At 46.7% G+C, this 15,940-nt stretch overlaps 1 protein-coding gene across 13 annotated transcripts in view; it reads left to right on the top strand.

The window, feature by feature from the left end:
* NCOR2 (nuclear receptor corepressor 2) overlaps nucleotides 1–15,940 on the top strand; it is a 359,439-nt gene that overhangs the window by 194,013 nt on the left and 149,486 nt on the right. For all 13 annotated transcript variants that reach the window (XM_053369224.1, XM_053369223.1, XM_053369214.1 and 10 more), the window contains exons 13-14: nucleotides 1,849–1,903; nucleotides 5,274–5,372. In XM_053369224.1, the coding sequence (XP_053225199.1) occupies nucleotides 1,849–1,903; nucleotides 5,274–5,372 (154 nt within the window). The remainder of the gene's footprint in view (nucleotides 1–1,848; nucleotides 1,904–5,273; nucleotides 5,373–15,940) is intronic.

Below are 15,940 nucleotides of genomic sequence, written 5' to 3'. Positions count from 1 at the left end.
CTGACACATGGTCCTCAGAGGATTGACCAACAGCAAATGTGGCTCTTGAACCCAACAAATTAGCCACCCCTGATATGGACTTACATGAAAACTATAATATCAGGATAAAATGAATACATTGATTTTACATCAGTTATATGTCTTAATTGCCAAATACAGTAAACTAGTATACATCACTTAATATCATAATTTCAGTCCAGCTATATTTAGTACTACACCTGTTTATAGTCCGACGTGGAAAAGACAATTTCTTAGTCGCCAAAGTTATTCCACCTTCATCTAGAATGGCTGAGATCCTGCCACACACCAGCATGACGAAGACGCTGAAACTAGGCCAGGACTATGTAGATTAGAACAGGGTTTATTTCTCATTGTCTGGAGTCACCAGGTGCCTCAGCAGCAGCCTGACTCAGACTGTCAAGTGCCAAGGCCCAGAGGAACTGGCTGTCAGCCCAGCAGGTGGAAACTGGGACCAGAGCAGGCAAAGCCAGGTTCCGAGGAAGGCAGATTAGTAGATGAGGTCCAGAAGGAGGCCATAGTCCACGCTGGGCAGAAGATCAAGTTCTGAAGCACAAGAGGGTGGGTTCAAGACCAGCGCACGTGAAGACGGTGCTCTGAGGGAGCAATTAGGAGATAAGATACTGCGGGGCAGCATGAGCATTGGGAGTTGCCTGGCACTGGAGCTCAGTATTGTCTACACTGACTCTCAGTGGCTCCCCGGAGTTTTGGGCAGGGAACATTCCCAACCTTACCTGGAGATTCTGGGAATGAACCTGGGACGCTCTGCATGCAATACAGATGCTCTTCCACTGAATGGTGGTCCCTTCCCTTCACTATACCAATGTGTTAAGTCACAAGACTATCCCTGCCACTGGATCAGACCAGAGGGCCGTCTAGTCCAGCATCCTGCTCTCACAGTGGCCAAGCAGAGACCTCTGGGAAGCCCTGTAAGCAGGACCTGATTGTGCTTGAAATGAGGCGTTAGCTCTGAGGTCTTGTGCGCTGGGATTGGTCTTTGGGATCAGCTGACTAAACCTGTGGCCTAGATGTCACCCTTGAAGCCCAGAAGCTAGTATGCCAGGCTTGTAGGCCCATGAGATACTGTCTGGAATCCTGGTGGCCAGACGTCCTGGTTTAGGACTTGCTGCACATGTTCCCAGAGCCTAACACCAGTTGTTAGGTAGTGCAGCAGCAATCCCTTGAGGAAGGGTGGGATAAAAATGAAAATCATAAAATAAAACAAACACCATCAGGAGTGGGCAGCAGATCCAGGCATTATCTTCTCCACCCCTTCAGGCCAAGTTTGACAGGTGGGTGGGGCTACCGCCCGCCTGTCAGTCACTTGATGTTGCATCAGTGACCCATTTCTGCCCTTGTGGTTTCAGATCAAACCACATGAACAAGGCTAAAAGAGCCTTGCAAGCACTGACTCAGCTGATTGGCAGTGCCTGCAAACTCCATTCTGGCACAGCTGTGCCCTTACCTGCCGCGCACCAACAACACGCCAGCACATCAGCCCACACATCATCATCAAAAACAACCACAACAACCCTTTTTTTACTATACAGGCAGAGACCTGATAAACCTATATATGACATCAGGTGTTAGGCAGGTGAGTGTGGCTTGGCTGCAGTGGCCTTCCAGATCAAATGGGAAGGTGTGGGGGGTCTGATTAGAGCCACTGGCCAACAGTTCACCACTGCTGAGCAAGGGCCTGTGATCAGCACATGGACCAGCAGGAAACAGAAACGTTTTTGCTTTGTTTCTTTGAACAAAATCCATCAGGATTTTCAAGTGAAACACCCTTAATTCCACCCCCTGCCTGCCCCTCTTCTTTCCGTTTTCTAGGTTCATGCAGCATCCGAAGAATTTTGGCCTCATTGCTTCCTTTTTGGACCGGAAAGTAAGTCTTCCTCCCCCATTTCCTATGTTTCCTTTTTAAGCAAAGATTTTTCTTGCCCAAATTGTTCAATCTAGATTTCATCTTGGCTGTGAGTCCTGGAAGATCTGCTCTCCCCCTGCAGGCATTTTTCCACCTAAAGTGGGAGGGTGGGGCCAGAATGACTCCAGCTGCAAAAGCTGAGGCTGCTGAGCAGACTATTGGGCCTGGGGTATTGCTTTGGGGGGAGGTCGTTCTCACTCTTGTTGTTGTTGTTGATGATGATGGGGTGTGTGTGTGTGTGATATCTTTCTTTATGATATTTGGGGGTTTGGTTGTATATTTTTGGTTGCTTTATTTAATGTTTACAACTACATTTGTTATGTTGTATTTACATATTTTTTTCATGTAATCTGCCTCAAGCATGAACTATGGAAACACAGCATATAAATAAAATTAAGTGTGTATGTATGTACAACACAGACCAGTTTTGCATTCACTTCAGAGGATCCAAAAGCATGATTTAGCTTGGAGGTGGACCTCCCCAGAATAGCAACTGAGTATGACAGCATTTTGAATCAAACAGGGAGGGGCACAATCCTGTCACACAGGAAAGAGGCAAAGAAAGGCAAAGGGCTGGTAAAGCTGCTTGAGGCTGGAAAGATCTCTGCGTTTCTTATTTTTCCAATATTAAATTCAGTTTGGAGTATTTGTGATTTATTTATTTTTTAAGCCTACATAATATTCGAATGTGGCTTTATACTTGTTTATCCTATTACAGTGGTACCTCGGGTTACAGACACTTCAGGTTACATACGCTTCAGGTTACAGACTCCACTAACCCAGAAATAGTACCTCAGGTTAAGAACTTTGCTTCAGAATGAGAACAGAAATCGTGCTCTGGCGGTGTGGCGGCAGCAGGAGGCCCCATTAGCTAAAGTGGTGCTTCAGGTTAAGAACAGACCTCTGGAACGAATTAAGTACTTAACCCGAGGTGCCACTGTATATGCATTTTTGTACGAAAATTTTCAGACTACACATTTTAGCAAAGCAATTTTCCAAATATAATGCACATTATTTTCACTAATCTGTGTGTTTTGGATGCCCATCCCCCTCTTTTTGCACGCTTTTTTGGGAGGTGGGGGTTACAACTGCATTGCCAAATATGGAGAAGTGTGAGTTTTGATGGCTGGCTGCATTTCAGAAGAGCAACTTACATAGACTTGCATTAAGATCCTAACCAAACAAATTGTGCTCCCATCCCTATGTGCCCCATGGTGGTTTCAAGGGAGAGGCAGTGGTTCTCGATTCCAAAATTGAGATTCGTCCACTCTTGTGCAAAGCCTCCTACGGCTTGTGCTTTTGTCAACTGCAGTCATGAGCTGAAGTGGGAGAGGGGTGCTGCACCAGTGGAGGAACTACAAGACATGCACTGTGCAGTCATATCCTATGCAGCTCAGTGGAGCAACGCAGTGACTTGGCCTTATCCAAAGCCCCCCCCCCCCAATAACTTCATGTGGCTTCATTTTAAGAAGCCTTGCTTTGGGCAGATTCGGATCTTGAGCTAATCTGCTAGCAAGCTGGATGGGGAAACCTTTTTGCTCTTGAAATATAACTTGTCAAGTCTCAAAACACGGCTGAGGAGCTGATTTCCTGCCCTTTCCTCAGCACGCTGGGATTGGAATGCAGTTGACAGCTCCCGAAAGCGGGAAACTGAATGCATCAGCCTGAAAGTGAAGTGTGTTCCACCTTGCAAGCTTAATGGGTGGAAATAATGGCTGCTGACAGTTGTATGGCAGGTTATATGTAGTGTTCCACTGAAGCTAAAGGATGATAGACTTCTCCTACTCCTCCCCCTCCTTTCCCCCTTTTGCTTTTAGTTGCTCCAGTCATCTGGGGTCAGTCCTTCCATCTTTTCCTGTGCAGTCTTCCATAATGCCTGAAATAAAACTCTGCCAGAATGCAGAGATGCAATTCACTTAAGGGCATGTATCAGTTCTCTAACACTTTATATTGTGATTTCTCAATGCAGAGTTTCTTCCTCCCCTTTAATTCTCTACCTTTAGCTCCACTTGAGGCCCCAACTGGGAGGGGGCGGGGGAGAGAGAGTAGGGAAAGATTCTCAATAAAGGAAACAGGCTAACCAGATGTCTTTTGCCTCTGCACATATCAGCTCAGACAGACAGACAGACAGACAGACAGACAGACAGACAGAGGAAGTTGCAACAGAAAGTAGCTGTTGCTCAGAGGAGGATGGGTGGTGTTGTGTGGGATGGCCCACAATCTGTATTGGTTACAGAGGGTAGTGGGTGTCACAGAGGTTTCACAGGCCATAGGATAGGATGGCTGGGACTTCCCTGACTCTCATCTATCTTGCAGATAGTCAAAGCAGACTGTGAAGCAAAGCAAAGCAAAGGGGTTTTGTAATTGTCGAAAAAGCTCTATTATAGAATCAAATAATTGTAGCGTTGGAAGGTATCCTGAGGGTCATCTCGTCCAACCCCTACAGTACAGGAATCTCAACACGCTGTTAGCTCAGAACTGGAAATTAGAACCTTGACCCTTGCAAGAGGAGTGCTGGAGAATGTTTGGCCCGTAGTTGAAACAAGGATGTTAGCATTTACAATCAAGGAGTTGAGATGGGGACTTGTTGACATTTGCTGCATAACGGAACAGTGTCACAATACTATAATGCCAATTGAAATTTGAGGTCATACTTTTCTCAGCATGATGATATTATATCCTTGTTTATCTGTGCTTAGTTGGAAATGAGAGTAAAATGAGAAAGGGTTTGAAAGCACAGATATGGTGCTAGTGTAATCAGTTGTCAGGAACATTCCCAGTTCAGATCTCAACCTCTGCCATGAACTCATGGGGTAGCCTTCAGAAAGCTGCTTATCTCCACCTCAGCCCTCCAACTTCACCGTGGAAACAATGATACTGACCTACCCTGCTAGGTTGTTGTGTAAGGGATTAATGAGATAACATATGCTAAGTGCAAACAACAGATTACAAAATCAGTTAACAAAAAACAATAAAACCATTTTTACAATGGGTCACACTTCTGGGAAAGCCTTCTTAAACAATAATATCTTCCACAAATGCCAAAACGTCAGAATGATGACCTAATTTTATCTGGTAACTGATTTCAGAGGGCCGCAGATGCAACACTTATTTTATCTTATTTTATTTCATGATGCCCCACTTTTGTTGATTGTGAAGTGGTTTGTAAACGTACAAATGAAGAATAAATATTTTGTTCTGTGGTCTAATTTTCTGCTGCTGCTGCTGCTGCTGCTGCTGCTGCTGCTTATGCATTTCATTGCTCAATGTGCACACAACTAGTCCTCCAGTTATCCACCTTAACTCTTGTCCCCATCCTGTGTTATTGTAGACGGTGGCCGACTGCGTCCTTTACTATTACCTGACCAAGAAGAATGAGAACTATAAGAACCTCGTGAGAAGGAACTACCGGAGGCGTGGAAAGAACCAGGTGAGGAAGGCAGAGGTGGTCCTGTGGAGCATATGTGATGGAGGTTTTGTTAGTTTGTCATGCATTGACCATGTGGAAGTGAGCATGGGAAGGGGTCTTGCACTGAGTCACACTCTTGGTCCATCTAGCTCAGTACTGACCACACTGACTGACAGTGGCTCCTCAGCTTTTCAGACAAGGGAACATTCCTAGTCTTTCTTGGAGATGCCAGAGACTGAATCTGGAACCTTCTGCTTGCAGACCCCATGGCTTTGCTCTGAATAATAATAATTGTCACTAAGAATTGCAGATGTGGCTGAATCCGACCGGATCAAGTCAGAGGCCTACCTAGTCCAGCATCCTGTTCTTACAGTGGCCAAGCATATGCCTTTGGGTACCTCAGAAGCAGAATCTGAGCACAATAGCCCTCTCCCCACCTGTGATGGGGGCCAGCAACTGATACTTTGAGGCATATTTATTATTACTATTATTTATTAAATTCCCTCCCAACAATGGAGGTAGAATTTAGCTAGTATGAATGGGACTGTTTGTTGCTTACAATTCCACAATTGTCTTTGTGGGGCAGAAATCTGTACAGGGCACAGGCTGAGTAAATAAAAACAAATTAGTATTATTACTAAGTTTGAGTCACTTTATGCTGAAGTCCCTGAAGACTTAACAGTAAAATTAATACATCTAGTATATGCTGCATGGAATATACAATAAATAGAGCAAAGCAACTGTGAAAGACAAACAGTGAAATCTCCACCTCAAGTGCAAACATGATTTCCATCAAATTGAACAATCCAAATGTGACTGACACATGAAGCCTGGGTTATTAAAAGGCCTGGGAGAAATGTTAGGTGACACCAAAAAGATGTGGAAGTGGGCACCAGGTGGACACACTCTCTTGCGGAGAGCATTTCACAAGTGGTGAGCCACCACCCAAACGGCCCTCTCCTGCTGCAGCCTCCACCCCGATCTTCAGCGCGCATGGGCCCTTGGAGGCAGGCCTCTTGAGATGATCTTAGGGCCTTCTATGGGGAAATGAATGTTCCTTCAAGTACTGGGGTCCCCAGCCTTGTAAGGCTTTATGTATATTGTGCTGTGTGCAATAAACTGTGTGAGGCTTTCTAGGTTAAAGCCAGCAACTTGAATTGGGCCTGCAACTGTATTGATAGCTGGTGCGCATGTGAACCCTTCATACCATACAATGAGTAAGTGGGTCGGAGGCAGGGAGGTGAGGGCCCACTAGCACAGTGGTAGAGCACCTGCTTGGCACATGGAAGGTTCAGGGTTGGTCACTGGCACCTCCACTTAAGGAGGTCTCTGTTAGTAGGGCGGGGTAGGACCACTTCCTGTGGCCTTGGAGAGCCTCTGCCTTTAGGAGTAGGCAATATCTGCCTTGGAGAAGGTCCATAGTTCAGTTGGCAGGGCACCTTCTGTGCATGACCAGGGTCCCAGGTTCAGCTCTTTAGCAGATCCATCTGAAGCATCTTCTGTTATGTGAAGCACCACCCGTTAGTTGCTTTGGACATCTTCTGAAACAGCCCTGATGTTTTTCGCCCAAGCTTTTCGTGTGTTGTAAGTTATGAACCTTTTAATCTTCGAATTCCTGTTCTATAATGCTGTTTTGTGCTTTTAATGATACTGTTTTATTGCTTTAATGTTATTTTTTGCATGCTGCTTAAAGGTAAAGGGTAAAGGGACCCCTGACCATTAGGTCCAGTCATGGCTGACTGGGGTTGTGGCGCTCATCTCGCTTTACTGGCCGAGGGAGCCGGCGTACAGCTTCCGGGTCATGTGGCCAGCATGACTAAGCCGCTTCTGGCGAACCAGAGCAGTGCACGGAAACGCCATTTGCCTTCCCGCCGGAGCAGTACCTATTTATCTACTTGCACTTTGAGGTGCTTTCGAACTGCTAGGTTGGCAGGAGCAGGGACTGAGCAACGGGAGCTCACCCCGTCGTGGGGATTCGAACCGGCGACCTTCTGATCGGCAAGTCCTAGGCTCAGTGGTTTAACCCGCTGCTTAGCAGTTTGTAAATATTAAGCAGTTCCAAAATTCTTTCAAATAAACAAACCCCCTCAAACTAGTTTAAGTCAGAGTAGAGTGTTAGCCATGCTGTGGTAACCTCTACTTTAGATGTTTGGGTGTGTGTGTGCAGGAGAAAGTGATCTTTCAGGTAACCTGGTCCCAAGTGATGGAGGATTTAAAAATAAAAATCTACCTTTAAATTGGGTTTGGAAACAGACTGGGAACCAGTGTCACTGACAAAGCACTGGTGTGATGTGGCTAAAATGCCCAGTCATAGTTAAGAATCTTGCAGTTTCTGCACCATTTTTTCAAGAAGCTCAATGCAGGTTATCTGAAGCAGGTGACCACTAGCAAAAGGGCTTTCTTGGTGGCGGCATCCTGGCGATGGCATTGCCTCCCTAGATAGGTCTGCTTGGCACCTTTGTCGTCTTTCTGCAAATAGGCAAAGACTTTTTTCTTCACCCACACTTTAGGACATTTTATGTGTTAAAACAAAAGATCCGGGCTGACATTGCTTGAGCTGTGCATTATTTTATAACCCGAGCTATTAAGTGCTTTTATTTTTCCTTAGAAGCAGCTGAGCAGTTCAATTATGCTTTGACTCAGCTCTCATGTATTTCAGTGGGGCACATGGAGGAAAACTTTCTGGAAGATCCTGCCACATGTCTGTTGGGCTGTGTGTACACGCGTATGCGGTGTGGTGTAGGGCTGTGCAGTTTTGATTTTCCACCTCAATATGCTGGACTGTTTTTGGCTGGCTCTGGACTAAGAAGGTTGTTAGCTTGCTTTTAAGAATAGCTTCCCCAAAACAGATTTGGTTGGAAAGCAATACCATGTAAGGGAGCAGAGAGACTGAACTTCATGTCACAGCATCACAATGGAGAACGTGGGGAGGCGGGGGTGGGGAGGGGAAGGAAGACAGAGGGGGATGTTTGCATAACATTATTAAAACTGGTGGCAAAGCAGCATTGTATGAGCCTAGGAAGAGCCCTGCTGAATCGGGTCCAATGGCTTAACTAATCCAGCACCCTGCTCTCACAGTGGCCAGTCAGGTGTCTCTTGGAACCCCGCAAGAAGAACATTTATTTATTTATTCCATAAAATTTATATACTACTTGATTTTAAAACATCTCAAAGTGGTTGCTGATGTTCACCAACAACTAGTGTTCAAAGGCATGCTGCCTTTGACTTTGGAGCCAGCATATCGCCACATGATTAAAGAACACACACAGCCTTATTGCAGTCCATGGACCCAAAATAGTACAACAGTAGTAAATATCAACAGTTATTAAGCTGTAAAATCAGCCTTGCTAGCCAATAGAGGAGCTTTAGCCTGTAGATACCGATTTCTGATTTTTGCTGCCTCTGAGAGGATTTTGCTACAGACAATGTAATAGTATCAAACTTATCCTCAAGGAGAACCTTGACATTCCAGGTTGTTCTTTTAGTATTGGATTGATTAGATGCTGTCTCAACTACAATGCAATAAAATGTGCTCCATACATTTAATATCCTGGGAACATGGGCACAGCCTAGCTTGGTATGGACACCAGCCAATCTTCCCCTCAGCATTTCAGAAGGGAAAACATTTAATCTGGCTTTAGAAAACAGATGATAGTGATTAGATACAGTCAAATTCTTAAGGTAGGGAGATAACAGAAAACCCTGTAGGTATTGGATTCCTGAGGCAGATGGGCCACAGGTCACATGTGAGCAAGATCACAAATCACTAAAGGCAATATCCCATAACCTCGTGCTTCACAGTTTTGAGGGCAGTGTCATACCCAGGTGGGTAAGAAAAGATGATGGAAGACCTGTTGAAGAGGCCTTATGTGCCATTGGTTTTTGACCAGGAGCTGATGTACTTCTCATTTATACTCTGGTTTCTCCTCAGATCGTATAAATCTTTCACCATTTAAAACTATCCAAGTTGTTGACTATTTGTACATTTGTGGTAGTGAATTCAGTGTGCTGTGGAAAGAAGTACTTACGCTTATATGTCCCAAGTCTAGTTGGTTGGGTCTTACCACTCACCAGCACCTTGTTTTGAATCTGTCACTGTTGTATAAGCCAGTCATCCTAAAGTAACATTTAGATGCTTTCAGTGATGTGGGGTGGAAGGTTTTTTAACGTGGAAATTTTTCCATTGCTTAATATTTCCATGGAAAAAAATCCGTTTCCTAAGTTCATTAGTGACAGTGAATGGATGCCATTTGCAAACACAACATCATTGTTGTTGTTGTTGTTGTTTAGTCGTGTCCGCCTCTTCGTGACCACATGGACCAGAGCACGCCAGGCACTCCTGTCTTCCACTGCCTCCCACAGTTTGGTCAAACTCATGTTGGTAGCATCGAGAACACTGTCCAACCATCTCATCCTCTGCCATCCCCGTCTCCTTGTGCCCTCCATCTTTCCCAACATCAGGGTCTTTTCCAGGGAGTATTTTTGTTTACTAAATAAAGAACAATTTTTTAAACTTTGTTTACTAAATACATGTAAAATAAGCATACCAAATTAAATCACCTACTAGGGCATCAGAAAATTTACCCCATGCAAACTGAAATTTCCCCCAATTCAAGTTCCTCTGTGCCAATAGCTTAGTTCAATTCTCACAGTAGCCAGCCAGATGCTTGTGGGAAACCTGCAAGAAAGACATTGGGGAGCAGTGGGGGCAGTGGGCAACAGCTTTCTCTCCAGCTTTCTTGCCCAATTTGTGTAGGGAAATTTTCCAGTTAATAATTTTCTGGAAAACCCACATTACTGTTTGATTTGCAGAATGGAAAAGATGACCCCAGAGGTACAATTAACCTTCCCTGCTATAAATAAGAGGTTTCCCTCAGAGGCTGGGAATCTGCTGAAAACAGCATTCCCTCCGCAGGTATCTATTGGGGCGTGTGCCCATGGTGGGAGGGGCCAGATGTAAAGGAGGTGGGGCCAGAGGTAAAAACAGACACACCCTATTGCTGTCACTTCTTCTGCTACCCCTTTACCTCCCTCGCACCTTGTCACACTCATGAAATCATGAATTAGAACTCTGGCTTGCCCATCCCTAGTTTAGATGAACCTGCCTATGGTATAACCTGGTGTGCTGGTCCCGGGGGGAGGTTACCGTGAGGCGTGGTCAGAGTCCGGTCCTGGGCCGAGGGTCTGGAGACTGTCCAGGAAGGGTGAAGCGGGGTCCAGAGCAAGAAGCCGGGCGTGGACGGGAACTCTGGAAGAACAGTTCTGGGTGCTGGCAGAAACAGGTTTCCAACGACGTTGCTCCCGCAACCTGGGGCTGGGCTGACTGGCCTTTATTTCCTCTGAGGCCAGTGGCAGTCCCGGCCCACAGGTGACCCGCCTCTCCTGGCCTTAAGGCGAGCACTCCTCCTCAGAGAACTTGGTTCCCTCCGCCTCTCTGCCCTGAGCCTCTGCCGCTCAGGAGAGGCTGGAGGGCTATTGGACCCAGGAGCAGCTTCACCTTCCCCTGACAGGGCTGGGAGAGGCACACCTGCAGGCAATGGGCCCTCAATCACCTCCGGAGCCAGAGTGGATACATCTGGTGCCTGCTCCTGAGGATCCGGCACAGGTGCAGGCTCTTCAGATTCAAGCCCCTGCCCCGGCTCGGCCGGCTCTGGAAGCGGGGACTCCTGTGCAGGCTGGGACTCCTCAGATTCAGATTCTGAATCAGATTCCCAGGCCATCACACCTGGGAATATTGTAGTTGAGGCTGCTACACAGGATGGCATATTCTTCAGGCTATTGGGTCTTCTTCAGAGGAAATAGTGCAGCAACAAATGCTGTGCTGGATAGGCGGCACCAGACCTTTAGATTTAGGCAGGCCAGGTGTCAGTACTTGGATTTTTACATATCATATGCCTCTTCTTGCAGAATATGTGAGCAGCACAGCAGTTAGCTGTGCCCCCCTGAGCAATGGAAGTACTTGATGCTGCTCATTTATTTATTTGTAACATCTGTACCTAACGGTTCAGCCACCGACTCTCACACAATGGTTTACAACAAGACGGTCCCTGGCTTATAACCTAAAAGACAAAACACAAGAAGAAAGGGGGATGGAGAGAGAAGAAGGGGGAGAAAAAGCAACCTCAGGCACCAGTTCTTAAAAGTTAAAAGAACAGTTCTTAAAATGACCAGCTGGATTGGAAACAGTTCAAGGACAGGAGGAGCCTAGTGATGGAGCTGGTTTTCCTGCAATGGAACAGTCCTTCTTCCTACCTCTCCCACTCATGCAGCTGGAATGGATGCTGGCAATTGAGGCAGAAGGCCCGGTAAAGCTGACCTGCTGTGTTCCTCTGAACACCTCCCTATCTAACATGGCTTCCTGCTGCCTCTTGTATATAATATCCTTTTTTTTAAAAAAAAGGAGGGCCCCAGATGACTCTGCGTATGCTAGAAGTCACATTGTCTTCTGCATGCAATGATTAGTAAGGTCCACCAGGAGCACACTCAAGATGATGATGATGATGATGATGATGATGATGATGATTGTCAGGGAACTGCCATCAACTCAGAGGCGAGAGGTTGAAGGGCAGTTGGGTTACAGGGAGCCTCCAAAGATCGTGAGATGCAGCAGTTCCTCCGCAGAGGAGGGAAGCCACGCCTCCAGAGGGAAGGGGTGCAGGGCTCGGAGGATGCAAGGGAGAGCCACAGCATCAAGCATGAACAAAGCGGGGGGAAGGCAGGTTCCCCTTTGCCCACGCCCTCTCTGCGCAGTAGGTTTAGGCGCAGAGAGGGGAGGCGTAGGATGGGGTTCAGGAGACTAATAAGCTGGGGAAAGTTTAAGAACCGCCCACTCCCAGATTCTGCTAGCGACTGAGCAGACATGGAAAAGAGTCGATCTACATTGTGAATGTTATTATTTATACCCCCCATCTGGCTGGGTTTCCCCAGCCACTCTGGGCGGCTTCCAACAAAACATTAAAATATAATAATTCATCAGCTATTAAAAGCTTCCCTAAACAGTGCTGCCTTCAGATGTCTTCTAAAAGTCAAATAGTTGTTTATTTCCTTGACACATGATGGGAGGGTGTTCCACAGGGGGGCATGACTACTGAGAAGGCCCTCTTCTTGCAGAGAGGGAACCGCCAGAAGGCCCTCAGAGGTGGACCTCAGTGTCTGGGCTGAATGACGGGGGTGGAGACGCTTCTTCAGGTATACAGGACCGAGGCCGTTTAGGGCTTTAAAGGTCAGCACCAACACTTTGGATTGTGCTCAGAAACATACTGGGAGCTAATGAAGGTCTTTCAGGACTGGTGTTAATGTGATCTTGGCGGCCACTCCCAGTCACCAGTCTAGCTGCCACATTCTGGATTAGTTGTAGTTTCTGGGTGACCTTCAAAGGTAGCCCCACGTAGAACGCATTGCAGTAGTCCAAGCGGGAGAAAACTAGAGCATGCACTACTTGGGCTAGACAGTCTGCAGACAGATTGTTCTGTCTGTGTGTGAAGCACTGGTCTCTTTTCACACATTTTAGCTTACTTGCATATTTAATGAGGAAAGAAAAAATATGAAAAAATATAGGAGGACGAAGGAAAAACTAAATATAATAATAATAATAATAATAATAATAATAATAATAATAATACCAGCAGTAGAATAATAGCAGACCTCCATCAATTTACATTGCAGATACTGTGGCTTTCAGTACACAAATCTTAAACATATAAGTTAATATGAGCCCTGCACATATCTATATAGATATCTGCACAAAATTGCTGCCTGTGTGAAATACGTTCAAATGTAGTCAAATCACGTGCAAAGTCCTTGTGACCAGGGTGCACTGAGAGCTGTGCTTCTTTGCACAAAAGCCCAATTAAGCTAAAGAATTCAGTGGCAGTGGCCACCGGTTTTAGATGGATTTAAAGGGGGAAATGTTAAAATGAAGGCAAAATAGATCCAGCTACTGTAATGAGCCATGATAGCTCAGTGGAACTCTGAAGACCCAAATGCCCCTGAATATCAGTGGCAGTAGGCAGTGGGGGGCAGGAACAGATGGCAGAATACCTGGAGAGGGCTGCACTGCTGCAGTGTTCTGTCCTGGGCCCATCATTGTTCAACGTCTTTATAAACAACTTGGATAAAGGAATTGAGAGGATGCTCACCAAATTTGCAGATGACACCAAGCCGCGAGGGCTAGCTAATACTGCAGAAGGTAGAAGACCATAACACATTGGAGAACTGGGCCCAAAGTAACAAAATGAATTTCAATAGGGAGAAATGTCAGGTTCTTCACTTAGACAGGAAGAACCAGCTACACAAATATAAGATGGGGGCACCTGGCTTGCTAGTAGTACACGTGAAAAGGATCTAGGAATCTTCGTAGACCACAAGCTTAACTTGAGTCAGTAATGTGATGCAGCAGCAAAAAATGCAAATGCTATTCTAGACTGCATCAACAGGAAGTATAGCCCTCTATTAAGGAAAGTAGTAGTACCACTCTATTCTACCTTGGTCAGACACCAGCTGGTGTACTGTGTCCAGTTCTGGGCACCACAATTTAAGAAGGATACTGACAAGCTGGAACATGTGCAGAGGAGGGCAACCAAGATGATCAAGAGTCTGGAAACCAAGACTTGTGAGGAGTGCTTGAAGAAGCTGGGTATGTTTGGCCTGGAAAAGAGAAGACTGGGAGGAGATATGAAAGTCACCTTCAAATATCTAAAGGGCTGTCACATGGAAGGTGGAGCAAGCTTGTTTTCTCTTGCTCTGGAGGGTGGGACCTGAACTAGTGGCTTTAAGTTACATGAAAGGAGATTGCGACTCAACATCAGGAAGAGCTTTCTGGCGGCAAGAACTGTGGAACAGATTCTCTCAGAAGGTGGTGGACTCTCCTTCCTTGGAGGTTTTTAAGCAGGAGGTGGATGGCCATTTGTCACGGATGCTTTAATTGAGGTTCCTTCATTGCAGGGGGCTGGACTGGATGACCCTCAGAGTCCCTTCCAACTCTGCAATTCTGTGATAATGCTGGCCAAGGATCCCTCTAGGAATACCTGCCCTGGTTGTTGTCCAGGGACATGGCGAAGTGGGCAAATGGCCTAGTGGCTGTTTCTGCCATCAAAGAGGCAATTATGGGAAGCAAAAAACCCAAATAAACAACCCCTATTAGACCCATTTTGTGACTGGAGCAGATCTGTGGTGTGTTTTGGTGGAAGCTTATTTTGTCCCAGGAACAAAGCATGTACATATGTTTGATTTTGATCAAAAGCCAGAGCTCTAGAAGTTTAAAAAAGCAAGAGTTGGTTCCTGAGTCACACAGACAAACCAACATCCTAGGGTTTGTTTGTTTGTTTTTTCATTTGTGTGTTACTGGGTAACTGTCTTGAAGAATTACCGTGGCTGCCTGTGTCCTGTCCTGGCAGGGCAACAGAGACGAGGACCTTGGCACCCTCTGAGAGCCTAGGAATCGGAGAGGGGAGGGAGAAATTAGGAGGCAGGCATGCTGCAGGGTTGAGTTTGCCATCCTCAGATATTAATCACTCACAGGCTGTAGCCAACATTGCAAGCTCCCGGTGACGAGGGCTGTGGTTTTATAGCTCATGACTCATCGGCTCGACTGAGAGCGACCGTGTTATTCCAGTAGATTGCAAAATCATAACAGGAATGCCGTGGCTGGTTTACGGCTCAACTATGCAAATCGCCAGGAAGCCATTTGAGTCGGAGAGCGTAAGGCACGCCGAGCTGGGATGGCCGAGCTGTGAAAAGGCACCGGGGGCACCAGGAGGAGGTGATGGGGGGCTCTCTGGGACAGCAGGGCTGGAGGCTGAGCACTTCTGCAGGGAGACGGGGTTCTCCGGGGGAAGGCAGGGACGTCCGGTGCTCTGGGCAGACTTGGCCTGGATCTTGCTGCGAGGGAGCTTTTGGCAGGAGATTTCCACAAAGGCTCGAGGAAAGTCCTCTTTGCCTCAAGAGCCAAATGGGGACGTGCTTCTCCCCTCTGCCTTGGCTGGTTCAGGGTGCCAGGCTTTTAAAAAGGGGTCCTTGCCTGTTGTTGGGGAGGGGAGGGGTGTCTTTTGAGGGTCTCGTGTGTGGAAACTTCTCCCAAAAAGACAAAGTCTTCTCTTTCCCCTCCCCAGTTGTTCAGCTGCTTCCCGCCAAAACCTCGCAGCCGTGGAAGTTGGTTGGAGCAGGGTGATGAAGAGAGAGGCTGTTGGGGTTTGGGAACTGTGTTCCTCGTACGCTTGGGCCGTGTGGGAAGGACGTGCCAGGAACAGGTCCCGAGGAGGGAGAGGGAGGGAGAAGCGTCCGTTCAGAGATTCAGTCTGGCATGGCCAACGCAGAAAATGTTGCAACCGCCTGTGCTCTGTTTATATGAGCCAGCGTGCTATTCTGAAGATAAGCTATCTGCTGGGTGGTGTTTCCCTGGTGATATGTGTGTGTGCTTGCAATTGCGTAGATGTGGGAACTAAGTGGAGTGTGCAACTCGTTCGGCTCCCCCCCCTACTTTTGTGGGGTGGGGAGAATGCTGGCAGCCTGCGCCGCTCAGGATGCAACTGGAAATTGGGACAAAGGTGAGCAGCTGTTTATAATTAATATGCGGGGGCAGGGAACGGTGC

Source organism: Podarcis raffonei, chromosome 16, assembly GCF_027172205.1.
Source record: "Podarcis raffonei isolate rPodRaf1 chromosome 16, rPodRaf1.pri, whole genome shotgun sequence".
In the NCBI taxonomy this organism is placed as follows: Eukaryota; Metazoa; Chordata; class Lepidosauria; order Squamata; family Lacertidae; genus Podarcis; species Podarcis raffonei.
The sequence above is the reverse complement of the archived record's forward strand: the minus strand, read 5'-3'. Positions and strand labels throughout refer to the sequence as shown.